At 40.7% G+C, this 26,964-nt stretch overlaps 8 protein-coding genes across 14 annotated transcripts in view; 4 read left to right on the top strand and 4 right to left on the bottom strand.

The window, feature by feature from the left end:
- The window catches only part of LOC139812023 (uncharacterized), a 227,997-nt gene that overhangs the window by 98,512 nt on the left and 102,521 nt on the right, over nucleotides 1–26,964 (bottom strand). The window lies entirely within an intron of this gene.
- LOC139811741 (uncharacterized) lies at nucleotides 624–4,190 on the top strand. Its single transcript, XM_071776112.1, has 2 exons — nucleotides 624–1,216; nucleotides 1,579–4,190. Exons 1-2 carry the CDS (start codon nucleotides 1,205–1,207, stop codon nucleotides 2,056–2,058), a joined length of 492 nt encoding a protein of 163 aa, XP_071632213.1. The 5' UTR covers nucleotides 624–1,204; the 3' UTR covers nucleotides 2,059–4,190.
- LOC139811735 (uncharacterized) lies at nucleotides 4,953–7,499 on the top strand. Its single transcript, XM_071776105.1, has 3 exons — nucleotides 4,953–5,524; nucleotides 5,849–6,479; nucleotides 7,077–7,499. Exons 1-3 carry the CDS (start codon nucleotides 5,348–5,350, stop codon nucleotides 7,283–7,285), a joined length of 1,017 nt encoding a protein of 338 aa, XP_071632206.1. The 5' UTR covers nucleotides 4,953–5,347; the 3' UTR covers nucleotides 7,286–7,499.
- Nucleotides 9,525–13,261, bottom strand: LOC139811740 (cuticle protein 2-like). The gene is made up of 3 exons (XM_071776111.1): nucleotides 12,681–13,261; nucleotides 11,942–12,201; nucleotides 9,525–11,421 (listed from the first exon to the last, which is right to left on the bottom strand). Exons 1-3 carry the CDS (start codon nucleotides 12,696–12,698, stop codon nucleotides 11,208–11,210), a joined length of 492 nt encoding a protein of 163 aa, XP_071632212.1. The 5' UTR covers nucleotides 12,699–13,261; the 3' UTR covers nucleotides 9,525–11,207.
- On the bottom strand, nucleotides 14,572–16,044 carry Cpr92f (cuticular protein 92F). The gene is made up of 2 exons (XM_071776110.1): nucleotides 15,704–16,044; nucleotides 14,572–15,313 (listed from the first exon to the last, which is right to left on the bottom strand). Exons 1-2 carry the CDS (start codon nucleotides 15,713–15,715, stop codon nucleotides 14,822–14,824), a joined length of 504 nt encoding a protein of 167 aa, XP_071632211.1. The 5' UTR covers nucleotides 15,716–16,044; the 3' UTR covers nucleotides 14,572–14,821.
- On the top strand, nucleotides 17,181–19,821 carry LOC139811738 (cuticle protein 2-like). Its single transcript, XM_071776109.1, has 3 exons — nucleotides 17,181–17,216; nucleotides 17,445–17,741; nucleotides 18,789–19,821. The coding sequence occupies exons 1-3, from the start codon at nucleotides 17,205–17,207 to the stop codon at nucleotides 18,993–18,995; spliced, it is 516 nt and encodes a 171-aa protein (XP_071632210.1). The 5' UTR covers nucleotides 17,181–17,204; the 3' UTR covers nucleotides 18,996–19,821.
- Nucleotides 22,494–24,001, top strand: LOC139811737 (uncharacterized). Its single transcript, XM_071776108.1, has 3 exons — nucleotides 22,494–22,819; nucleotides 23,098–23,415; nucleotides 23,800–24,001. The coding sequence occupies exons 1-3, from the start codon at nucleotides 22,808–22,810 to the stop codon at nucleotides 23,986–23,988; spliced, it is 519 nt and encodes a 172-aa protein (XP_071632209.1). The 5' UTR covers nucleotides 22,494–22,807; the 3' UTR covers nucleotides 23,989–24,001.
- On the bottom strand, nucleotides 24,324–26,758 carry LOC139811736 (MYG1 exonuclease-like). Of its 2 annotated transcripts, XM_071776107.1 has the most exons (6): nucleotides 25,647–26,758; nucleotides 25,412–25,507; nucleotides 25,102–25,320; nucleotides 24,810–25,005; nucleotides 24,633–24,733; nucleotides 24,324–24,455 (listed from the first exon to the last, which is right to left on the bottom strand). In XM_071776107.1, exons 1-6 carry the CDS (start codon nucleotides 25,763–25,765, stop codon nucleotides 24,359–24,361), a joined length of 828 nt encoding a protein of 275 aa, XP_071632208.1. In that variant the 5' UTR covers nucleotides 25,766–26,758; the 3' UTR covers nucleotides 24,324–24,358. The 2 variants fall into 2 exon arrangements, with proteins under 2 accessions (XP_071632208.1, XP_071632207.1); XM_071776106.1 differs by having other exon boundaries at nucleotides 24,336–24,733; nucleotides 25,647–26,750.

The raw sequence follows: 26,964 nt of genomic DNA, 5'->3' as shown, positions 1-26,964 counted from the left end.
GCCGTGATCTAGAAGGTTGCGTCTGCGAGAGAGAGAGAGAGAGAGAGAGAGAGAGAGAGAGAGAGAGAGACGACGCGTGCTGAAGGCTGCGTATGATCGCGTAATCAGGTTCTAGAGCGGGCTTATTGTCGTTTCTGCTCGGTTAGGTAAGGATGCCTGCCTACTTGCATACCTGTCGCGTTACTTAATCCTCGATTAGTTCGGCGAAAATAGATTCGTCGATCTACATTCATTTGTTGCATTTTTGAGCATTTTTTTTTTTTTATTGAGTCTAGTGAACTTGTTGATTTTAAGAGACACACATTTCTTCAATAATCTTAAAAAAAATAATAACTCAAGGTTCGAAAAATTAAAAACAAAGGAGATAAAAGAGGCTAACGAACCAAGCTGGGTGTATGTGCTATGAATGTATTATAATTTAGATAAACAATTTTAAAAATTTTATGAAAATTAATCTTGAATAATAATCTTAAAAAATAAAATTGAAATAAGTGATTTCACGTATATTTTATTTTTAAAAAGTCAAAAGAATTTATGTTACATGGCAAAATTAATTTACATTTCATTTACACTTAATTAATTACGTAAGTTTCGTACTATGGTTATTTATAGCTAGTGCTTATACTAATCGTGATAACTATTACGTAATTAATTAACAAAATAGAGAATTTTCTCATTATCGAAAAAAGCTTGTGCACGTTCCTCCGGGAGACAAAGGGTAAATATTTGCGTCAGCGGTTAGCGATTAAACCTAAAATAAAACGGAAGAAGAAAACTGAAGGAGAATTACCTATACGATAAATTGGCGACTTCAAAAAAGGCGAGCGCGACGAATCGCTCGATCGATCCTTTTTAATTCGCAGGTTTTGATTAATCGAATCAGAAGGAGGACCAATTTAGATAGGTGCCACGCCGCGAGGACTGGTGAGGACCGACGAAGCTGATACGATTCGCGATTATGCGAACGGGAGCGAGATGACGGGGCGTCAATGTCAGATACGTGACGGCTTTTATTGGACACTGGTATTTACGTTGCGATGGGTTACATCCTGGTAGCGGCGCCTGGTTTGGCCACAAAGCCTCTTTTGCCCACGGGGTATATAAAGTCCGCGTGGACAGGGTAGTGCACGACACATTAGCCAAGCGCCTTGGCGAGTACTGATCCTGATCGGCAGCGCTGTGGAGCTGAGTAATTTCGTTCGACATGAAGGTCTTGGTGAGTACCAGTGAAAAGTCTGTTTTAATAACAAATATTGTAGTAATAGCTGCAATTTTTATTATTTTAATATTAAAAAATAAAGGAAAATAATAGAGATTGATTTAATTAAGAACTGCATTTGTTTCAATTATTTTGATATTCACAAATTTCATATTTCTTAGTCTCAAGAATTACGTTAATTATATGATAGGTTTTTAACTTCTATAAATATATTTATTCATGTTAGTGGTATTAAAATACAATCTAACGAAGGAGATGCATAAGCTAGAGCTAGGCTTAACCAGATTAAAATAATTTCTAGATTTTATTAAATAAATATTTAAAGATTATATCGCAACGTGATATCATGTTCTCTCCAGATTGTTCTCTCTGCCATCCTGGCTTGCGCCTTCGCCGGTTCGCCGCTGTTCTACTACGCCAGGTTGGTGCCCGGTGCTCCGATCGGTCCGGACGGTCGGGTGGTCGACACCCCGGAAGTCGCGTTGGCCAAGGCCGAGCACGCGGCCGCTCACGTCAACGAGAAGATTAATTTGGCCGCGGAAGCCGTTAAGTCAGCCGACCAGCACGTGCTCGCTTACGTCGCGTCGTCCGACGCGGCCCTGGTTGGTAGCGCGCAGCTGGTGCAACCGATCGCGCTGACGACGAAACTGGTCCCCGGCGCACCGATCGGGCCCGACGGCCGCGTCGTCGACACGCCGGAAGTGGCCCTCGCCAAGGCGGAACACGCGGCGGCTCACATCAACGAGAAGCTCGGCCTCGAAGCCGTGAGATCGGTCTACTACGATCAGCCGGTTGTCCTGGACCGCAGCGCGCCGCTCGTTCAGTACTATTTTCGTTAATACACACGAACGTGCCATCCACATTAAAGTGTAAATATATCTGGACCACCTGCGCGCCGTAATCCGGCAGAGTTATTTCGATTACCTCTTTTTCTTATAAATTCAAGTCACATCAGGAACTTCAAATGTTTTCGTATTATAGGATAGCTGCAAATTTTAATATCTATTACCATAATGTTTAATTTCTTTTTTTATACTCATACTGTTACAGAGTTAATTATTATTACGAGCAAATATCTTTTTTTAAGTTTCAAGTAAGAATTGAAAGTTGCGTAGAAATCTACGTTGGTCTGTAAGGATGCAGTCTGTAGTTAGCAATATGTGCTAGCCGGAATGCGTTCTAACAGGCGCGCCTCATGTAAAGAGATCGATAAGAGATTAATAAACATATATTTCATTACAAATATTTCATTGTAATACACGTTTGACTTCTTTTTAGTATTTAAAAAGAAGTATTATTTCAACTTTTAAAACGGTAATTAAATATAATCCCATATAACTTTTTTTCGTTGACCGAAAAATTATCGGTCGAAGAATAAAAATTGTATAGAAATATTTCTAATTCTTATATAAATATCAGAAGTACATCGCTACAAATTTCGAAAATAAAATTAGCTGTTTATTTTGCACACATCGTCATGCTTTTCTTGGTTGAGTTATGTTACGAAGCTGTATGAGAAGTTGTAAAACACATATCAAGAATGCATAATTAGGCATTGAAATATTTATTATGACAAGTTTATTGATTCTTCCGATACAACCGGTATGGAGTTCGCGCGATGGTCTATTAATCACAAGTACAAAACTTAAGCGAGGCTGTTCGAAGTAACAAAGTAACGCCATTAAAGAGACCGTGGTCCCAGAAAAAGTTTCTCAGCCGCGTGTGTTCGCACCGCGAGAAAGCATCTTAATAATTCAATTTCGAATACAGTCGTTTGGCAACGTGTCTTCTACGATTTAACGAATGAAGCTGTTGACCGTGAAAATTATCGTGTTAATACACTCGCCATTTGTAAACTTGTCGTTAAGACCCATAAATACTTCTTAACTCTTTGCAGCCCTGTGTCGAATTGGACTCGACGTAACACGTTGCGGTAGTATAATTCTTGAACTATTCAAATTTATCTGCAATTATAATTGGTCAGCTATACTTTTGAGATTTCCATAAAAAGATCTTCTTCAAATGATAAAAATTTGTTTATTTATGTTAAATCAGTTGGATGAAACTAAAGATGAAATACTTCACTTTCATTCATTTGCGAGAAATAGTTTGGACCGTAAAAAGTACAGTGGTTGCTTCTCGTAATCCCGCATATGTCGCCGAGAACACGTAATCTTGCCCACAATAATGATACAATCACCGAGACGACGACGACAATAAAAGATTCGTTGCGTACGCGATTTTCGGTCATTTCTCGCACAATTGATTTTTCGGGTCAACCTCAGACGCTGGCGGAGAGGCCCAGCGTGGGTATGCAATCGGCGGATTCTGTCGCGAGCGCTTTGTCGGGGGAAAAGGGAGCAAGAATTGCCGCCGCCCGCTTTCTCGTATTACACACACGCCGATTACCGTGACGTTTCGCGATACTCGCGTTTCACCGAGAGTGTCGCGCGGTGCGCAGATTTGCCCAATCTGAGAGAACGAAAATTCCTCAGCTCTGAGCTCGGCTCGCTCGCGCGCTCGTGTTCAGTTTGGAATGTTTTTGCGTCTCGCGGGATAGGGTGTAGATACTGTAGATTGACATTGAGCGCGCGGTAAACATTCGCTCACTGTCGCTTTCATATCGTAATCGACACGCTGCGCACGGCGGAGCGAGTGCTGGCTCACGGGTGGTCAATAGGTCACTCGTCGATTCGATCGAACGTATAGCGATGAAGATCGATAAGTTACGATAATAGAGCAACGGCGAGGAAAGGCGCGGTCGCGTATGATGACAGCAATACGTCACCTTGCTTGTCTGCATTTATCTGCTTGCACTTTGCAGCATGGGCTTGTCAAAGGTGTTCGCGTCATGTAGTGTCAAAGGTGTTCGCGCGAAATATGTGTGAACACTGTATATCCGTTTAACATATACTCGATAGATATACATATATGTTTCTTCGCGAAAAATGCACAATCGTCTTCAGTGCGTTGAACTGAAAAATATTATTGATTAAATTAGAAGAATAACAGCACTTATAACTGCTCTGCATTTGTCGTAATATTCAGCAGTAGAAAAAGTTTTTAAGTAATTTTGACAATTTTATCGGTATAATTTGAGTCTAAATTTAATTTTTATTTGAGTCCAAATTTAAATTTAATTTCAGACCCAAAATTTAAATTATTCTTAAAATTTTATATTAATCTAAGCTCTTAGATTAATTGAAATTTAATAAAGTCTACCTTATAGTAATAGTGTTACATTTTTTTTATTGTTAGTAATGCCGAATTAAAATTAACAAATGAACGTCATTAAAATCACACTTTTAGAAACAATTGTAGCTCTGCTATGTTTACGCATGATAAATATTTGAGAGAAAAATTTTTGATCGCAGTAGAGAGTGACTTTTGTGTGAATTTACTGCACGAGTCATGCAGGTCCGTATATACACCATAAATGCATTACGACCAATGTGCTTTGTACTGTGAGAATGCATTTTTAATATAGCTCGTCCTTCGACTTCGAGTCCTTCGTTTGCTCAGGGCTGGTGAGTTAGCACCAACACATGCCTTTGTTGTTTTTTAACGGCGAGATCCCTTCTATCGGTGACATGATTTAACCAGGATCATGCAGGAGTGAAAAATATATGCCTTTCGATGAAAGGATGCCAGATTGATTTATACAACTCGGTATAACAGAGAATTAATCATTCGCGTTGCGCTAATTGTTGCTGGAAAATTTTAAAAAATTAATAATTATTGTAAGAGATGATCAATGTAAATACTGTAAATGATGAAATGTCTTTCAGCTTTAATTCAGTAAATGAAAATCCACTCTGCGAAGAAACGATGGCGATTTTATGTCTATTAATTAAGATTCAATCGAGTGCATCATTAGCTACTGACACGCTTCCGGTCACGAAGTGCAGAAGCCGCGTTCAAATGTCAAGGTTGGCGAAAGATAGAGAGAACTAGAGAAAAAGAGAGAGAGAGAGAGAGAGAGAGAGAGAGAAAGGGAGGATAATAGCTTTTCCGATCTTTCCGGTGAACTTCCCGGGCCACCCGGGTTAGCCGATCACCTCTGGCTCCCTCCAGGTCGCCGGCTATCGCATCAACGTGGGAGGGGACGGACGAATGCGCGGACTATAAATGGTACCAACCGGCCGTTCTCCAGGAACACAAAACACCGAACCGACGCCCGGTCCGGGTCCCTCACTCCTGGGAGCGAGTACTGACAGACACAGCAGCGCTCTTTTTATCTGTGCAGAAGGTGTGTGGGAGTACAGCGAAGGATATACACGCCCCTGGATTGTCATGAGAGGCCTGGTGAGTGATCCCGCCGGGACAAAGGAAAGTGAAAGGTTGGGGTAGGTCAAACGAAACCGCCTAGCGAGAAATGCCGATCGAGATCGCGCAACGAGATGACCCGATAAGCGGCAGATTAACTGTCGATTACGTATTGGTAGTTCGTGACGACTACCAATACTAAACTTCATCGTTTCTATCAAATTCCTTCCACAAGATGATTCAGAGTCGAAATGACACTTTTTGGAAACAATACATAAAATATAATATATTTTTTTTATAAATACGTACTTCTCTTAGGTCGAATTAAGATCTAATTATTCCAATTCGTTTGTTTTCCTTTAGATTTTCCTGCTCGCCACGGCGGCGACTTGTAGAGCCGCGTACGTCGGTTCGTCCCCATACGGGAATCCCCTGGTTCACCACCCTCAACAAGTCCCGCCGAGCTACGCGCCGCCCGCTCCGGTCGGCGAGGACGGCAACGTCATCGACACGCCGGAAGTGGCGCAGGCGAAGGCCGCGCACTTTGCCGAATTCGCCAAGGCCGCCGCCCGCGCGGCCCAGAACGAGAAGAGCCAGCAACACTTGTCCGATTACAATCAGATCTCGTCGCCCGCGTACAGCTACTCGGCCGTACAGCCGACCGCGGCGCCTTATCTGAGACAGGCCAGCTACCAGCAACCCACTCCGATATATCAGACGCCTAATCACGTGCAGGCGCCCATCTACGCCCCGGTGAATTACCAGCAACCGCAGCAATACAACGCACGGGCTAATTTCGTGGGGCAGAAGAGCTACTCGCTACCGACGAAGACCACTACCTTCATCCCGGCGCCATTGGCCGAGGACGGGACGGTCGTGGACACCCCGGAAGTGGCGGCCCTGAAGGCAGCCAGACTAGCCGAGCTCGCCGAGGCGGAGGCCCGGGCTTACAAACACGCGAGCGATCACCCGAACGAGGACCATCAGGGTCAAGGTGAGCGAAGCGAAGAACTGGAAGAGACCGATGACCCGCTGCGTGGGCCGCGGCGTAAATCGTTGACGTAGGGCGTGGATAAGAAACATGTTTTGAAGTCCGCTCGCGGCAACATAACGCGAAGTATAAGATGTGAAAGTTTGAAAGATTGACAAGAAAATTGCGGAAAAATTGGACAAAGTATTTTGAAGACTGAACAGTTTTCAGCATTACTTGAGCATAGAAATATAATATAACTTTTCATCTCTGAGTAATAAAATAAAAAAAATATAAATATAAATTGCTACGATTTAGGACATTTTGAAGAATATTTTTATTTTACAAAAAATTATTCTAATTATAGTCTCCCCTCCTGTTGCATTTTATATTCTACTGAAAGTTATTCTAATAACTCTTGCATTTATATCCATTTTATTCCTTGAAATTTCTGGGTATTTTCTAAATGGTGTTTTATTGTTCAAATTGTTCACATCGTTCGTATTGTTCATATTATTCGCATCATTCATTCATATCGTTCATATTGTTCATTATCGTTCATATTATTCGTATCGTTCATTTATATCGCTCATATTATTCATGCTGTTCATATTGTTTCAGCTTATGCTGGACCACCAGCCGGTCCTGCTCCCATCAACTATAATCCTAATCTAGGACACTATGGTGGTTCGCGGGCATTCCCAGGATCTTCCTTCCCCGGATCTTCCTTTCCCGGAACTCAGCCTTACGCCACGCAGCAAGTGTTCAATCCGTCATCGGGTTTTGAGCCTCATCACTTTCAGTCCCAGCATCTGTTAGGAACTTTCTGAACCTAGCGGATCGCGGTCGATCGACATGTTCCGGTGCCTGTACATACTGCTCTAGATGAATAAATTGTTTTCCCTTCCTACGAATTTATCATGTTTTTCGCGACGCTCCACGCAGATCAATCGCTTGTACATCTCACAAATTTTTAAATATTCCGAAAAAGTGTGATATATTATATAAAGACTGCTGAAAGAAAGATTTAATGAAAAAAACGAGCCTTGTTCTCTCCATCATGATCCTTATCTTTATTTTTTAATCTCCTTTTCTCTTTCTATTTTTAACATAAAAATATCGCACGATTTTAATTATATTAAATTCTGTATCTCTATATTAGTAAAAAATTAAAAATAGAGTGGTACAAGAGTTGATTATTCTTATTGTCAATTAACGAGCGATATTTTGTAATTTATATGATTGCAAAATAATACGTTGACTAATATCTCTAGCTCGTCGTCGCGCAACGTCAAATAAGCAATTAAGTTTTAATAAAGATCCTATTCACGTGCTGGCCTACTTCTCGATCTTGCGTTGCGTCTAGCTTGCAATTAGTTTAAATACGGCTGAAATGTTTCTTTACCACTATTAAACCATAAAAATATTAATTCAAGACTGTAAAGATGCATGCAAATGTGTTCAATTAACTAACTTCTACGGATTAGAATCTTGTCGCACTGACTTTTTTTAATTCGCTACATTCGGTATGCCTGCAGCATTAAATTTACATTAAGATGAATAATACATTAAATATTTCTTGTTATATTTTGACACGCGCAAAGAAAAAGATTCGCGAAGGGGATCGCAAATACGGGAGAATTTCTCGCAGAAGAAATCGCGGCGGTACGTGACGTAACTCTTGTGTCTTAATCCAGATAGAAATCGGAAGAGCAAGAAGAGAGCGATCGGATCGTCGTGGGAGGCCGATTAGGAAAGTTTTGCGTTTTGCGGTGCACCCGCGCCGCGGGACGATATCGTAACGATCGTCTTGTAGGATTGCGGCGCGAATGCGGCACGCAGTTTTACGTAAGCCGAATCGCGACACTTGAATAAAAAGGGAGCGCAATGTACCGTGGAGCTAATCGGTATTGTGCTTGCGCGACGCGCACGCAGACACCAATTTATTGGAAAACACGTTAATTATTATAATATAAAATTTTATTTTACGCATTGCGTATCTCTCGAGAAACACTCGAGCGTATATGATGTTCACGACACGGATTGCTGCTCTAATGGCGATTTAATTCTGGGAACTGAGAAATATCATGTAAATCCTATTGAAACGTAGTCATCTCGCGTTACGGTTGTGGATGTTGCCACATAGGTCACCAGTGTACGAAAGACGTGAGAAGAAACGAGCGAGGGAGCGGAATAATAGCTTCGTTCCTCGAGAACGAACCTGTGCACATCGTGATTCGGAATACCTCCGCTGCGAAAAGGTCAGGAATCGTAACTCGTAAACCGATGCGGAATATGCAAGAAGGATGAATCGATCGTGAACGAGTTTACGAGTATCGGAGAATCTCAGACTCGGAGATTCGCCAGAATGAAATGACGCGGAGCCAAAGGTGACGTCATCGCGGAGCGCGTTGATGAACTTACGTCAAGATCGCCAGAAATCGTCGATCTCTGTCACCGAGGCGTTTCCTCGAGGGGGAAGAAAAAAAGAACCGATTTCATTCGCGACGGAGTGTGCAACCTCGCTACCCACTCCTTACCCTGCGCAACTTGAACTGACCTCGATATAAAGATACAAGATCGGACGATACGCCTACCCGCGAGAAGAGCTAAAAAATTCCGCGGGCGCGCGCAAAGATCGACGGATGCTGCGTGGAAATATCGCAATCGCGCGTTCGCGACCGTGGTCTTACTCGTTACGTGTACGAGGGGGAGGGAGGGGGGGCATTACGTATTACGAGACCCCGTTTTGCGTAGATTTGCGCAACAATCAGCGAGCTAGTCGACCGAGTTCTTCCGTCTCACGTTACCGCGCGGATCGGCGTCGATTATAACGGGGACAAGATCAAGTAATCTTCTCCCTCGCTCTGCCCCGCTGACCTCAAACGAAGTCTATCCGATATCGCTTTATCGAAAGGAATTGCTAAATAATAGAAACATTTATAGTAATTTGTATAATTATTATATTTTATATTACATTTATAATATAAGATTTATAATATATAAGATATATATCAGATATAATGATCTGATATGATATATCAGATTTATAAGATTTATAATATATATAAGATTTATGATATATATCGATATAATACATGTTAAATGCGACGAATAATTTTAGTCGACAAGTTTAAAGAATCTGGCAGATATTTGTTAGTAGAATTAAATAATCTTTTCCCTCATGCTGCTCTACTGATCTTAAATGAGATTATAACTTATCCGATATTGTTTTATCGAAAGAAATTGCTTAGAAATATTTATAACATATCAAATGCGACGAACGATTTAAATCGACATCAGGTTAGGTTTTAAAGAGAATCTGGCAGATATTAATAGAATTATTCTTCGATCTTTTGACAGAAATCTATAGCTTGAGTTTCACCGTTCTTTAAACGATGGGCTGTCAATTTTCAAAGGCACAGCGACAGCTAACGAGAAGAAGACCACCTTGAAGGGAAGCGATCCGTGATCCATGACCGGTCGTCCGCGAATCGGGCGTGTTTTGCAAGAAAACTTCATTCGAATGCACGTTGCGTTGACGCGTTGCGGATGGTTGCGTAGAAAACACCGTGCGGAGCGAATCATGGCAACGAACATCTCATTAAAGATTAACTAATAGATCTGTAATCACTTGATGTCAATTAGCAGCAGGAAACGAAAAATCGATTGCGAAGAGAAAACGATGAGGAAACCGGTTTCTACGACTGCGAGATAGTTTGAGGCAATTATCCTGCGTGATCCTAGACGGTTAGTGCCATTAGCAAGGACGCGATTAATCGTGCATAACGAGGTACGCAACAACCGAGTTCAGCAGATAACGATCTTTTGTGTCGCGTACTGCCGCGAAAGTAGATCTGAGTAACGGTAGAATACGATAACATCGAAGTGAGTGCCGTGAAACACCGATTGCCGTGAATGAATGTAATAGAATCTCTTCATTCAAAGAAGAAGAGCCAGAATTAACACGTTCAAAACGCAGGCGTTTATACAAAAATTTTTAGAAATTCTTAGGGAAAGAAAATATTGTAAATCAAGTCCGCTTCTTGACATATGAGCTGAAGTTAATAAATTATTATTATTATTATATAAATTTTTAAGCCCGTATTAGACTACGGATTAGGATTGGATTGAATTTTGACCAATTAGAACGAAGTTCACTAAACTTGAGATCAGTTTTCTTTATATTCTGATTGATTAAATTTCAATCCAATCTCAATCCTAATCTGTAGTCTGATACGAGCTTTAGGGAAAAATATTCGAATCTCTGGACTTACATTAATTTAGAAATAATATTTAAACTTTAAATATTTAAACTTTTTTTAAAACATTCAAGACGAGTGGATCAAAGGGTGTTGGTCCGTGCAAAAAAGCACGAAATGGTTAACTACGCTACTGTTATCCCATATGCATATATATTTTTTCCACTACATACCCCGGAAGTACGAGTACTCGCGCGTGACAAATAGGAAATGCATGAAACGCGACGCTGTAAATACAGGCAGGAAGTTCATTGGGAAGCGCGATCGGAAGATCGGCGAGGGAGAATCGTTTGTTCGAACTGATCGGAGAGGTAGTTAGTAATATCTGTCTTAGTCTTCCAATTCTTGAGGTAGCTGGGAAGGACGTCGAGGATCTCACGAGCGGGTCTAGCGCGACCGATCGCGCGATTGATTTCGCCGGGATCGTCGACGTCCACCGAACGAGCGGAAGCGTACGTCGTTCTGAACCGATCGTTTCCTTGGAGTCGAATTAATAGTAGCTGTTGGCCGGGCCGTCCCAAGCGGGACCGTAGGCGCCATTGTTCCAGGATGGATCGTAGGCGCCAACGGCAACTGGATCGGCTGGACCGGCCGGCACGCGCCGCGCTTCCGCATTGTAGAGAGAGAAATGTACGGCCTTGGCTTGCTGAACCTCGGGCGTGTCGACTACACGGCCGTCCGGGCCCAGCGGTGCCGGTGGTCCGCTGCAACGTGATGTATTCGGACGATTTTAGAGAGTTAACCCTAGCTCGCCACATTCCGGTCCAGTAGACCGCTTTGAACGTTTTTCGATTTTCCAGTTTTCACATAAATGACGTAATTTTTCAGTTTTCTTATAATAAGTTCAGTTTATAAACTCAAACAATTTTCTTGATCTGATATTAGCATAAACATCTTATTCAGACTCTGTATTTCCAATTCCTATGTTACAATTAAGCTTAAAAATATTAATTAAAATGAAAACGACAATGCTCGACAAAGTCGAGCGGTCTCATGGACCCGAGTGCGGCGAATTAATATAAAGATTCCAAAATAAGTATAGCTAGCTAGAGTTAAGTTTAGCTAGGTCGGCTCTCGTTAGATGAACGGAATTTAAATAAAATAAAATTTTGAAAAAGATAATTCTTTCTAAATTAAGTCTAATCTAGTTGCGTTTGAATAAAAGAACACATAGAGATGCCAGAGAAGTCTGATCTTGAGTAGAAACGCGTGTTTGAAACAAACCTGTAATGCGAAATGTAATTTCTGGGAGCGTATCCACTTGGAGCGTATCCGCTGGGTCCGACGTAAGCGCCGATAGCTCCCGGTCCCTTCGGTGCACGTGCGTTAGCCTCCGCTAGAGCGCTTAAATGGGCAGCCTTCAATTGCGCAACTTCCGGTGTGTCTACCACGCGACCGTCGGGGCCCAAAGGTGCCGGGGAAGCATGGGGCCCGTACCACTGTGGAGCCGCCAGAATAGCGCTCGACATTGCGAAGAAGAGGATCTACAATATAATGAATCTTATCATCCGATCTTTTCGTTATTGTTTCTTATTATTAACATCCACTTTAGATTTATAAGGAGCAAGCGTATTAGAACTACGTTGGAAGAACAGTCCTCTCCTTTACACGATATGGAAAGGAAGAGAATGACATTGATTAAGCTTATTGTTAGTAACGACCCAAATAACACAATGTTCAAAATCGGGACATAAGACGTCTCTGAGACATCTTAAAGATGTCTTATATCTCGATTTTGGGCATTGTTGTCTGGAGAGTTACATGAAGGATTAGTGACAAACGATTGACTAATTATTGACATTAACAAGGCTCAGAGTTAATAAGATTTAGAAAGTAAACTAATATTATAATTTCATAGGAGAATTCAATATTAATCAAGATGACAAGTGCGGGAAAATCGATCTGGAATTTCGGGCACGTCGCCTCGCAGCACCTTTCCCCGATTTTGCCAGCGTATACTCACGACGTATCTGATCATCATCGCGGCGATCACCCTGCGTATCCCAAAGGTATCCCGTCGCCCTCAGATCTCTCGGCAAGACACTGTGCGGTTGTCGGGCACGCACGTTTAGATCCGCATTACAGCCGCCATCAACGTGCGTGGTGCAATTTATAGGGGTACGAGCGTCTCGATCGGGCGTGCTGTGGCTGCCCGTGCCCCGCCTGACTTGGCGCGATCGACTCGCGGGGTAACAACCACACCCAGGAAAAACGTTCTCCTTAACTGCACACCACGCCGTGCCCCGTAACATTTACGCCGTGCGTTAACAATGGCACCCGTATGCGCGTGTCCCGTGACCTCGTGTCGCGAGTAAAATATGCACACCTCGGCTAGATGCTGCGCCGCTATGCGCGTCACCCGCGGATGCAGTTCGCAGTCATTTAAGTCGCCGGCTTTCGCCAAAGTGATCTCGCTGATGCCGCGAGATCAATGATCTTTCCATTCCCAGCATCGTTGCCTCTTCAAACGCGGCGCCAGGAATTAAATCGAGAAGTTACAAAAGTCACTTTGCAAAGAACGTCCGAGATTCTCACTCAATTACTATTTCGTCCATATTTAATTTCTCGATTAAATGTATTATGCACAGAGAGAAATGTTCTTTAGATTTAATAAATTTTCTTAAATCTTAAAGAAATTTATGCATACATTTCTTTAGATTTAAGAAAATTTATTAAATCTAAAGAAACATTTCTCTGTGTGCTATCCAAATTTTTCTAGAAGTAGATACTTTACTTTTCTTCTAAAAATTTTTCACTGTTAAATTTGTAGTGACAAATTATACTCAATTTGAGTCATTTTTAACCATTCTTATAGGTCGCCACTGCTCAATATATTGTTGATTTAACTAAAACAATTTAATTAATAATAAAATAAAACAATTAATTTAACTATATCAATTAAAAAAATACTATTTTGTTAAAATAATATATTTTTACACATAATATGTTGTAGTTAAAAATAACAAAATGTTATTTAATTTAGGTATTGGCTTAAATTTCATCTTTTAATGTTTAACAGTGTTTCTTTGAGAATTGAAAGCATGAGAAATGAGTTTTGTTTTATTTGCACAAATATACGATATATGATCGATTATTATGGGTACTATGGGTGAAGTTTTCAGTAAATTTTCATTAGCATTTTATTGAAAGCAACAGATAACAGCCCGCGAGACCGATTTACGATTGTATCTCACGTGCCGTTATCTTTAGGCCACGATCACGCAACGAGTTACACCCACTATATGCTCCGCAGTTTATGGGGATTATTTATCCGCACGTGTCGTATCAATCACAATAGTATGTCACCGGATGGCGATAACAATAGTTGTTGAATTACTAAAACGGAGATAGCGGTGTCGCAACCGGCCGCTTGGCCAGTTCATCGATCAAGCCCTATTGGTACGTTTGATCTGAAAGGAATTGCGCGCGTTTGTCACCAACGCGCGCAACACCGACGTGTTTGGGCGTTTAGTCGAGCTTGACGGAGTGGCAGTCGATCGTGAGTGATCGATACGCACGATCGGCAACCGAACTCGTGCTTCTGAACCATAATTGAGCTCGGCACGTCGTCAGCACTTCTCACCGCAGAACCGCGAGGAAAAATTCTTATGCACTCTAACCGCGTGAAACAAAACATTTGCACTCTGCTGTATAAATATTATTCAAAAGGCAGAAACGCACGGAGATATCAAAACATCAAAAGATACAAAAATCGAGTATATAATTAATTTCCGTAATCTTCCATTGAAAATTATTACGTTACGAAATTAATAATTATTTCGAAGCAATAATGAATCTTACGAGATACCTTCGATTTGTACGAGAGGGAAATCAATGAATGTTATTTACTCACACGTTATATTTTATTTGTTATTTATTCACACATTATATTTGTTATTTACTCACACGTTGTATATTTGTTATTTTCGTGTCGTTATATTTTAGCGTGTATGAAATAATATTTATGTTGCCCGAGATGCACATCCGCCAACGCGAGCGTATAACAAGATGCGCGTCGACACAATTCTTTGAAGAAGTCGCTATTGATGAAAGCAATGAGAGTTAATGGTCCTTCCTTGGTGTATTCCCTCGACAAGGTGTTCATCATGAGAAGTGCGGATAGGAATACGCGTACGGCAGATGCTTGGCCAGCTCCTCGGCGTGGGCGGACAGATGCGCGATCTTGGCGTGGGCCACTTCCGGCGTATCTACGACTCGTCCGTCCTTGCCGAGCGGCGCCGGTGGACCGTGGTACTTGCTCTGGTATTCGCCGTGGTGTCCGCCGGCGTAACCGATGTAACTTCCGCCCGCGGGATATCCCCCGTCGAATCCGCCGTCAAATCCGCCGGCGTATCCCCCGTCGTGACCTCCGCCTGCGTAATATCCAACGTGAAGCGGCGCCGCTTTGGCAGCCGCCTCGGCGTACGCCGCGAAATGCGCCTTTTTGGCGTGGGCCACTTCCGGCGTGTCGACCACCCGGCCGTCATGGGCCAGCGGGGCTGGTGGTCCGTGATAGTAATGTCCCACGTGATACAGCTTAGGCTCGTGATGCGTCGGCAGAGCCAGCGTCGACAGCGTGAGGCACGATAGGACAATCTGATGAAAGAACGAAGAGATTTATCTGTGATAAAAGATCCTGAGAAAGAATCCTGAGATAAAAGGAGGAAAATATGGAAGACAGCGATAACAATAGTTATAAAAAGTCTCTTGGTGTACGCTGCAAAAAAATTTACAAGCAAAATAAGCAAAAATTGTATTCAGATGTGAAAGCAGTCTTTTCATTGCGTGAGAAAGTTTAATTTTAATAAACTTAGTACAGAATGTTGTCTCAATCTAAATTTTTTTATATTATTGTCTTTTTTAATGCTAAAAGGGTTTATCATTAAAAAATAATAATTTTTTTAAATATGATAATTAATATAATACTTTTGTTAATAAAGAATTGTGAAAATAAGAAGGATCGGGATAGAATATCCGTGTACTTACAAGGGACTTCATACTTGCGCGCGTCTATTCGAGATCAGGCGAATCTCTGTCTGTACGGTCAGGCCACGTAGACTTTATATAGCCGGCGAACGATACGCGGGCAACTAGTACAGACGTGCTGTACTAAATATTATAGCGTAAACGCGGAACGTTTTACAACATGGGGCCGCCTTGATTTTCAGATAACAAAAACGCGAAAGAGGCGTTTTTTCGTGTTTGGTTCATTTCGCTTGAAAGGCGAAATGGAGACACATCGGGGCGATCATTTTGCGCGATAAAAAGAGAGATCGAAAAATCGCGGTAGACAGAGAGAAAGAACGAGAAAAAGTTGGAAACAAAAAGTGAGAGATACAGATAGGATAGAGGGAGAGAAGCAGAGAGAAGGAGCGAGAAAGGGTGAAAAGGGGGAGGGATAGAGGGGCGGCTTGGAATGCCCGCAAGAACGGAATTATATGATTGCGCCAAAACGCGAACGTTCTACGAGCGATGTTGTACAATTGGGCTCGGCAAAAAAGTGTCAGCGCCGATGGGAACGTATCCGATCGACCCTGCATCTCGTCGGGATCCCGATTGCCGAGCGAACGGTTCCGCGAGGAAAGATTCAAGATTGCAGCCCCGACATAAATCAGGAAGATTATCGAGACGAGCGATTAATCGCAAGTTTTTCGACATCGCGTTTATTAACGAAGCTAACGTAAAGATTAAACGTTGTCAATTTACTTGTCCACGAGGAAAAAAACCCGTTAGTCCCCTTTAATATTGAAATTACTCGTCGACATTGACATTCTCCTGACTACAATTAATAAATATCGTATAACAAAATACAGGTTCTCTAATAACCCGTAACGTGATTCGCGATTATCTTGCACTGCGAATTAAATTCCGCCACGTAAAAGCACTGCGTCTAATTGTTTAATGAGCCATCGCGGTTTACTTGAAGAACAATAAGAGTGCCGATTATAATTACATCAGATACAATTAAATATATCTGATCCTTTGTTGCGAGATCTAACAAAAGATTAATGATTCGATCAACGAAATGAAATTACACGGGCGCCGCTTGGATTGTTGATATAAACAATTGTGATTAAATTAATTACACATTCCTGCACACGGAAAAAAAAGATGTTGTATCAACAACGTTAGCTAACAACAATTATCTTATAATTGAAACAAGAGTTTAATGACATTTTATTAAAACATATTTGTTTCATTAATACTGTTATTTAATTAAGATTATTTTTTATTAGACCGCTGTTAATACAACATTACATTTATTTCCGTAATATAGTCTCGCACCATTGATGCGAAAATATCGAGAATTTTGACGCAATTTCGTAAAAATCGAACGATCAGTTGTACGAATATTTGCCGAACGGTGTTCACCATTGGTGGGGTGACGCTGTTAGGTAAGATTATATCACCGATTGTATATAAACCGAGTGTTTTGCTCTCGATGGTTAGAAAACGGTGACACTTCTATTCAGACTTGAACGTAATAATGAAGTCCTTGGTAAGTGATTTTGTTGGATTACAACTATTTTTAGCAGTCAATCAAGAAATTATTGAGCAAGTATCAATAAGTTATCATCGTTAACGATTAAACGAACTGTCGGAATTGCGATAAAATCTGCAATGAGAATCGCAAAACCACGAAATTTGTATTCAAAAATCATTTTGCTGAAATATCGAAAAATGCTGTCTTCACACACACACACATTAATCGTTTTTATGTTCATAGATCTTCTTAATCGCCACCGTTGCCATAACTTTGGCTATGCCGACGCATTATCAATACCACGGACCACCGGCGCCCATAGGCCACGATGGCAGAGTCAGGGACACGCCGGAAGTGGCGCATGCCAAAGCGGCGCATCTCGCCGCCGTGGCGGAAGCTGCCGCGAGAGTTCCGCACGGCGTGGCTTCCTACGCGGAAAATGAGGACTATCACGGATACGTAAAACCCGTATCGGTCGGTCATCAAATGTACCACAACGGATACGGATATCACGGGCCACCTGCCCCGTTAGATCGCGACGTAAGATTTTTATCCCATTCAGTTGAGTGAACAATTAACTTCGATACGGTGCACAGTTTCAAAAATTTCCGAAAATAATAATCCTAAAAGTGTACTCGGTTTAGATCAGTTTCTTCGAGTTCTTGAAGATTTGAACTATAATTTAATAATGATGATCAACGAATTAACATTCACAAGCGTCTCGGTTCTGTATTCAGACCGGTGTAATTTACAAAAGAACACATGTAATTAAAACAAAGAAACATGCAATTAAAACTTATATAAGCACGCAAAGTGCATTATTCGCGGTCTATATTCTAACGCAATCATATAAAGCGTAGATCAAATTCCCCGCGTGCGAACATATCAAAAATGAAAAAGTGAAAGCAGTAATAAAAATGGTTCAAATGTTCTTTATAATAAGACACGTTGTAAACTGTCATTATGTTATTAATAACGATCGAGAAACACGTATCGATAAGGAGAATCGGGAGATCTTCATAACTTTATAAGATTGCATTAGAATATAGGCTGCGTGTAATGCGTCTTTGCGTGCTTATATAATTTTTAATTACCGTTCCTTTCGTAAATTACACTGAAGATGGTCTGATTACGGACCGAGACGCCTGTGAATATTAATTCGTATTAAATACATCGACACGAATACCTAGTTATGGCACTAAACCTTTTTATTTTATTTGATTGATTTTTCTTCTTTGAGCCTTTTTAATAATAAATAATCATAATAATAATATAAAATCCTTCTTCCACTTTTCTTCACATTTCTTGTAGTTGCGCTTGACTTGATTTCAATGACTTGATCAGGTGTTAATTTTAGATTTTGAATATTAATAATAAAGAAGTATTATTCACTATAATTTACATACTTGAAATTTCGCAAACCTTTAAAAATAAATTTTATACATTTTTCAATTAGTAAGTGGAAATTACAGTAATTAATTTGAAGATAATTTGATAACATCGTATCGAAGAGGAAGGCCGCAGACGTTAAAAGGTGGATATTAATATGCCGCGCTTTCTTTATTGTTTTCTTCCTTTTGTTTTCAGGGTCGCGTGGTAGACACGCCGGAAGTGGCCCGAGCGAGGGCCGCGCATTTCGCAGCTTACAATCACATAGCTTCCGCGACACCCGTCGCGTTCGATCATTCGCAGATTTACAAGCCCGGTGTCTACAGCCACGACGGCTATTACGGCGACCCGTCGGGCACCCTGTCTTACGACGACGGCGCGAATAGCGGCTACGACGATTACTGACTTTATCAATCAAGGGAACAGGGCGACACGTGAACGCGAGCTGATTTTTCCGCGGTGTTGATAGAATCATAAATTGACGTTGTCGCAATGTTATACGCAGTTGGAAAACGCGCGTTCCTTAATTTGATATACGCGCAACAGTTTTGTTATACAATGCATTTCGTGATACGTCAATCGTAAATGTTTTCGCACCTTGCACAATCGGCTTTCAGGCTGAACCGCAAGATTCACGTACCCGATTCATTATCTAATTGTAAGACATGCTAATGCCAATGCTTTAGCTTGTAAGAAATATAAAGCATTCCGTTGGTTGCCTGATTTCTTATTTTATTACAACAGTGTATCTTCCCAATATATTGCTGTTTCTACTGAACTACTTAAATGTTTCTTTAGCTGAGAATGGATCTTCTGCAAAAGAGAAAAACTGATTTATGGAATATATTGCATCTTTAAGAAAATTCAATATCCGCATTTAAAACGTATATTCGTGCATTTCACACGTAACAATCGAATCTTAATACCACAATAACATTGCATGTAATCTTGCTGCTATCTTGACTATATACGGAAGATCATGTTCAATTCTAATATTATGTAAAATTATGATTGATAACACAGATAGAACATTGCACAGGATGTAACTATTTAAACGACGGAACATCGACCGAGTGTTACAATTTATGAACGCTAGAAGAAAAGGCGTGATCTGAAGAGATACATATCTCTCGGTACAGCACGCTATAAATAATCGTATCGCTCGTTGAGAACCGACGTATGCAACAGGCATACCTGTCAACATCCGCCTGCGACCTCGCAGGCTGGCTGGCGGCATACCTCGTCGTCTTTTTGCATGCGCTCGCGTACGAATCCGAGGAATGATTGATCCGATCACTTAACCGCGTTCCGTGCTCCTATTCTGAATACACAGTCGAATTCAATTCAAGGCACACAACATTTCACACGCAATAACGATTCTGACACCCCTTGAATAGGTTTAATATTTTACAACGTCGACATCTCTCGCAATATCAATAAATCACTCGCGGTCCATTAAAAAAAAAAATGTTAATTACGAATATTTTAAGATTAATAAAAAACGTTAATCCATTTTAAGTCTCTGATATTTATCTACTTACTTTTTTCTTTTCCCTCTTTTACTTTTTTCTTTCCAACATGCGTATTTCTTTAATTCGATAATTCTTTAATTTGATGATATAACAGGCTCTCTCCTTATTTTCACTCTTTCGACAACTTGAAGATGAATTTCCTCACGATGAAGCAATTTTCCATACACGCAAATCTTATATAATTACACGCGTAATTATCTCAGCACGAGAAATCGCGGCTCGTCATAATAGCTGCTCCACCTAATCGGTACACTAGAAATCGCTGGGAGATCGATGCTTTCGGCCCACGCACGCGCGTATACGCTCGAAGGAAAAACGGCAAGTTGGCCGGCGCTAATTGCAGACGTCGTTTAATGGGGATTTAAGGTCATACAGTCATACCCGTATATGCGCTTATGCTAATAGACAATATAGGGTCGCCGGGCGTGCCGGAGATTATCTCGAATTCCAAGGAAAAGGGCTTTTGTTCCCCGGCCGTTGCGTTAATAAAGCGCCCACACAGATATGGGGAAAATTTCTCGCTGAAAACGCGAGTGAAAATTCTTCGCGTTTAAAGGAATCGTTGAAATTAACGCAACGTTCCGAATAGTGGTCATGCGTTACTTGCGTGTTGCAAAATCACACGTGGATACTATTGTAAATTCATTTTTACGTAAAAGAAAGATTGTTACTAATTTTGAATACATTTCAAATTTAATATCTTTATTATATATGAATTATTTTATATATTTAAGTATACATAGAATTTTGCATATCATATACGGTCGTATTTCACACACTTACTTATTAATATATAAAATTTATATATATATTTGTTTGGAAATAATTTTTAATATATTCGTTTATACAGGTATATCCGTACTGCATACTGGATGATCCTAACGTTGCTTTTCGTAAGTGGCCTACTTACGACTTCTCATTAGTTATTTATCAAATTATTTAAAGTGATTTTAGCAATTAACTCACCGCATTTACGCATGTGCAAACCCATAAGGTTAACAATTCGCCATTATGTGCAAATGTAGGTATCTTACAACTGTGGTCGTTGCTCAATGATATTACGTTGGCAGAGCGCGTATAATGAATTAACGTAATGCTTATAAAGGCGTTACGATTTGCTACATATTTCATTTTAATAGATGCAACAGATACGAATCGCTTAAATAAATATTAAGAAGCGGTGTTCCGCAAGTTTCAAGCTCCCTCCCCTCCCCTTCCCCGATCCTCGTGAATGAAATTTTGAAGTTTCCGGAAGATATTTTCTCCAAGAGATCCTAGAAATTAATGCGTTTTAATTTTCACGGAAGACGCTTTCGCGTTTCCGAGTAACGCGAAACCGGTAAAATCTTTCTCCCGCGAAACATTACGAGTTCTTAAACGTGTGGTCGGGTGGCCGAAGCGTCCTGCGCGAGCACACGGCACAAAGAGGAGTTTCGTTCAGGAAGCGAGACCTTGAGGAAGCGGAATTTTCGATCGGCGAGCAAAAAGACGCGTGCCGCACCTGCCGATACGGATCAGACGTGTACCGTCAAAGAGAGCGATCCGTCCCGATCTTCCATCCAGGAAAAATCACGATCCCGATCTCGAGGACGCGCGATCGAGACCTTCATTTCGGCACGCTCTCTTTTTCTACGTCGCACCTCATACATTTTAATTGCGTCTCGCCCCGTCCTTTCCCTTTCCTCCTTTCGGCAGCTTCGCTTTGATATCGGCAAGGACGGCCGTTGATCGGCATGCCTGGAGAGCATCGAGAAGTTATGATAACGCGGCGAACGGGGATCCTCCGCCGAACACGGTGATACGCAACCTCGATTTTATTTCTTTTTATAGAAGATTTTTCTCGCAGATAAATATAAAGATCAATATAAGGATTAAGACACCGACAAATGCGATTATAACTGTTCAATATTTTATACCCTTCTTTTACACACATCGTTTATTATTATATTTTTAAATATATAGACGCAATAAAGCGATCGAAAATGCGTTAAGTTTAGAAGCAGAGAATTCAGTGATTCAAATTAAATAATGCTGTTATAATTATATGTAAAAATGAAGGAAACTAACGTATTTGTTTTCATTTTAATTAAATCGCTCATCTTGAAGCTCACTTGATACGCTATGTAAATTTATGTACGCCTGCAGGAAGATGATAGTCTAGCACATTGCGGTTACATGTCCATGAGAAGGAGGCTCATTATCCATCATTTTCGCGGTAATAAACGAGACTTTACGGCCGGGAATCGCCTTCCGCGCATCTATCCAGCAAAAAATAATCGACCCTTCGTGCAGCAAACCGCGCCGGGCTTCCTATTAGGTTCGAGCCCTTGGCGGTCACTGTTGATAATGATGATGAGCGTGAAAAAGAGCCAGCCAACGAAGTCGCAAGACGATGTGAGACTGACCTCGACGATGCGGCCACATCTCAGAAGAGCCGGAGAGAATATCCCTCCCCGGGGCAGAATCAAACGATGGCAGGGCCTCATTAACGTAATGTCAATGTCAGCACTTTGAGGTATAATACTTGCTGCAGGGTGTGGTCCCCTCCTACGGGTTGACGACTCCCTACCAGGATTCACATATATAAAAGGAGATCCGAGACGCGACACGATACGACATAGCAGTCCATACTTTAGGGCGAGTACTGGTTTATCATCCAGCAGCGCTTGACCTCACTGATAAGACATGAGAGCTCTCGTGAGTACCATCGGATCGGTAGGGGACCCTCGAACGAATAATCTTACAGATGAAAATTTTATTGCATTCAATCGTTTATTCCGCGATCAACTCGATTATCGTCCAACCGATTTATTAGTTGTAAATTTAAATAAAACTTGATAATAACTGTCACTAATTCTTTCCGTAATTAGGTTTCTTCAATTTTGGGGTCAGATTCTTTGTTGAGAAAGTACTTCACAAGCATTTGGAATGACTATACTACGCACAAGATTTACGCGTGAATTTTTCTTTTACAGATTGTTCTATGCGCATTCTGCGCCATCGCGGCCGCAAAACCGGCCTACTCGATATATCGCGTCGGTGTACCGCTCGGACCGGACGGGAAAGTCCTGGACACGCCGGAGGTAGCGCAGGCGAAAGCGGCGCATCTCGCCACTCAGGCCTACGAGGCTGCCAGGAACACGCTCGGCTACGGATACGTGCCCGCCATTTATGCACCTGCGATCTATGCACCTGCGATTACGTACGGCGCGCCCATCGGCGCCGACGGTCGGGTGGTAGACACACCTGAGGTCGCCCAGGCCAAGGCTGCCCATCTCGCCGCTCACGCCCAAGTACGACACTCTCGGTTTAGAGATGGTTGCGCAAACGGCAATAGCTATTCGTGACCGACATTCAACGTAGCACTGCTCTTCATTGTTAAAAGTCGAGAACCGTTGATGCAACGTTCATCTACACTCCACAGCATAGAAATATTATATATTGTATATTTAGACTGTAAATCGTGTAATGCCCCATTCATCTCGTTACATATCATCATATCTTCGAGGCGTTTGGTAACATTACTTAGTCTTCCGTGATTTCCTCGCGTCGCAATATACCGATGAGTAAGGTAAATTGTACCAATGCCTGGACACGTACCTATCCGTCCAGACATAAGGTACGTGTCCAGGCATTGATATATTTATCTTAATTTAATTAAATATTTGTTTACGCAGGAGGCAGCTAAGACCGTCGGGCTGGTTCCATACGGTGCTCTGGCATACGCCACTTCGCCTGCGTTCTACGCTTACAGTTACGCTCCACTTGGACCTGACGGCCGAGTAATCGACACTCCCGAAGTGGCCCAGGCTAAGGCCGCGCATTTGGTCGCACACGCGCAAGCAGCCGCCCGAAGTGCTGACTGACGAGTTAAGCAACCATCGGAAACCGCGTATCGATAAAATCGAGCTATCTCTTCTCGATCGCAGAAGAACATGCGGGGAATACTTGTGTCATGTATTATATGGATCTGAGATGTGAAGAAACTTTAACAATAAACGAACCATTTTTTAAATAATTTCTGGAATAAGTGTGTGCAGTTTGGTTCGTTTTTATTGAACATATGTATTTGACGCGTAAAAATTCAAAAAATGAAATGATTTTCTCATACTGTGATTCCATGAATGTAAAAAAAAATTACATGATCGAGTTGCATTTAATTAAGAAAAAAGTTTTTAAAAAATGTTCAATAATCGTCATAAAAATTCTAAAAAAAATTCAATAGTCTAGACATAATCATTTTTCTCCACTTTGCACAGTTTTCCCAATCTTGAGTGCTTCCTGCGCCATACTTATTGCGCCGTCCTTGGTTTTGTGACTCCCCATGCACCGCCTGGGAAGCACAAATAAAGCGCCCTCAATTCCACAGGCTTTTACAAGAGCATCACTCTTTAAACCGCCCCACGCTTGCGGGAGTAACATTCTGTACATGCGACTTCTCAACGCTACTGGCATACACTCAATCCAATAAAAACAGTCTCTAGACTCTTGATTCTTTAAAATAACATACTTTATTGATGGCGAAATGTTTATCTCCTTTTCCAGTTTAAACAGATACTCTTCATACAGTAGAAATTTCGACAATGTTATTATCTCTCCGCTCGGATCGACCTTAAAAGAATGTTTTACATTAAACGATAATCGAAAATATATCCAAAAAGACAAATAGAGAAAGTATTTTCCTTACTTCGAATCGACTTTCCACAGCGTGTCGCACGATGTCCATTGACGGTAAGTGAACGTTTTTCACGTCTTGTACAATTTCTAAAAATTCCTTTCGAGCCAAAGCCACGGCTTTCTCAAACTGTTTCTCCTTTTCCTGGCTGTTCAACGAAAAATTTAGTCTATGTATGCGCGCACTTAAATCAGTACATGATAGATACCTGAAACAAATGCAGATGCAATTATTCTGGAGAAACGTTCTAGATAGCATATATATAACATCACAAGCGTCCACTTATAATGGCACTGCACCGTACATTTGCTCATTATTATCTATAGCGTCGATTTCCTTGATTAACTTGTTATAAATAAACTTAAACATTTCATCAATAACTCTGCCCTCTGTTACGTCTGAAAGTACATTCCTCAATATCTTATGACCGAAATGGCAGTAGATCAGTCCTGCACTGGTTAGTTCCACTGTCGAATCATACCCTGGTTTTCTTATGATGGTATTCACCGATTCTTTGAAATCTCTAATTAAAGAAAAAATAAGTAAATAATGGTGTAGTAAAAACAGAAATTTTCTTTAATGGCGCATAATTAAATAGTACAAATATATTTTACTTTATGTTATGATCATATCGATGCCTGGATGGATCATATTCTCCGCCAACATCCACCACAATATCACAGGTATCTAAGACACTTTTATCTCCAGATCTAAAAATTTAATTGTATAGCTATGAATTTTGCAACCCAATATTTCATATTCAATTCCGATATAATAATCCATGTCAACTCCCTTTTTCGATATCAATTAGGATGTTAAAATTCTTGACTCTTAGACGAGAATAATTACCTCACTATAGATGCATCCTTAAATTGTGGTAGCAATTTTAAGAGTGCGCAGGCAAGGACCTCAGAGCAATAAAAATCACCGTCATGTATGCCGATCCTCACGATCGATTTTACCGACATCGTGAGAAGATTTGAGAATGCACCGGAAAGCGCGCTTCTTGATATAATCGACTGAAAACTATGATCATCATATTAAATTACGAGATTTAATGCTATATTAAGTAAATATATCGTTATTTAACAAATCAACAGATTGTAGCGAAACATGAGTTTCACCAGAAGCACTTTTGTATGCAGAAGTTCTTTAAGTTGTGTTTAGATACCTTAATGTTGCACGCCGAAGAACGTACGTTTTATATAGGATTTTGTACCTCTTAAATTGACCGTTTTCCAGCAGAGAGTGGTAAAAAGATGTTTGAGAATCCACGTGCTCCCTTGCTGTCGGAAAATTCGCACTTCTTCCCTTGGTTGGCACCTGCCTCTTTTCAGAGGTCAATATCTTGTTGATGTTGGTTTGCTAAGGCGTATTTACACAAATACCGTTTGCGGTTTGACAGTCCCTTTCAAAATTTGTTGGTGGGAAAATCGAACGTGGAACGGTAGAACCCATCCAGTGGCGCTTTTATGTATACAAATTGTGCACGTTGAACTACCCCAGGTAGCAGAGTGACGTCAAATGACGTATTAATAACGTCTTAATGACGTCTCTAACGTTAATAAAACGTCTTTAGACGTCATCCTGCTCCCTGGGACGTAGCCACGAATATTTCTGGCAGGTATCACACATACGTTTCAATGATTCCGTCTTATGCCCATAAAGTGCAATTGCTTAACAATATATATTATTAAAAAAAAATAGCTAAGAATTGGAATAATTTAAGCCAGATAAAAGATATTAAAAATAAAAAATCAACTATATATTTATTTTATAATGGTGATTTCATGCAAAATATATATTACCATAAAAAAACTGCAAACTGAAAAAAAAACAAATATAATGTCATTGCTTAAACATTTATTTGTGCAGTTTTGACTTTTTAGACTATTCCATTTTGACCGAAAGTAATTAAAATAGAAACTTAAATTTGGAATTTCTTCATACATATTATGCATATATTTTTAATTTAAGAATTTAAATAAAATTTAGTATTAAATAGACCAAACGAAAAGAGGTTTTTCTTCAAATGTGTGCTTTCTTTCTTTCTCTCTTTTGTTATTTTTTTATCGCATAATTTACATACATATAATGCATTACGTATATGTATGTACATTTCTTTTATTTTATTAATTCTTTTTATTATATTTTTTATTATCTTTGT

The sequence above is a fragment of the Temnothorax longispinosus genome, chromosome 4 (assembly GCF_030848805.1).
Source record: "Temnothorax longispinosus isolate EJ_2023e chromosome 4, Tlon_JGU_v1, whole genome shotgun sequence".
In the NCBI taxonomy this organism is placed as follows: domain Eukaryota; kingdom Metazoa; phylum Arthropoda; class Insecta; order Hymenoptera; family Formicidae; genus Temnothorax; species Temnothorax longispinosus.
Note: the sequence above shows the minus strand (reverse complement) of the source record. Positions and strands in the feature narration are given on the sequence as shown.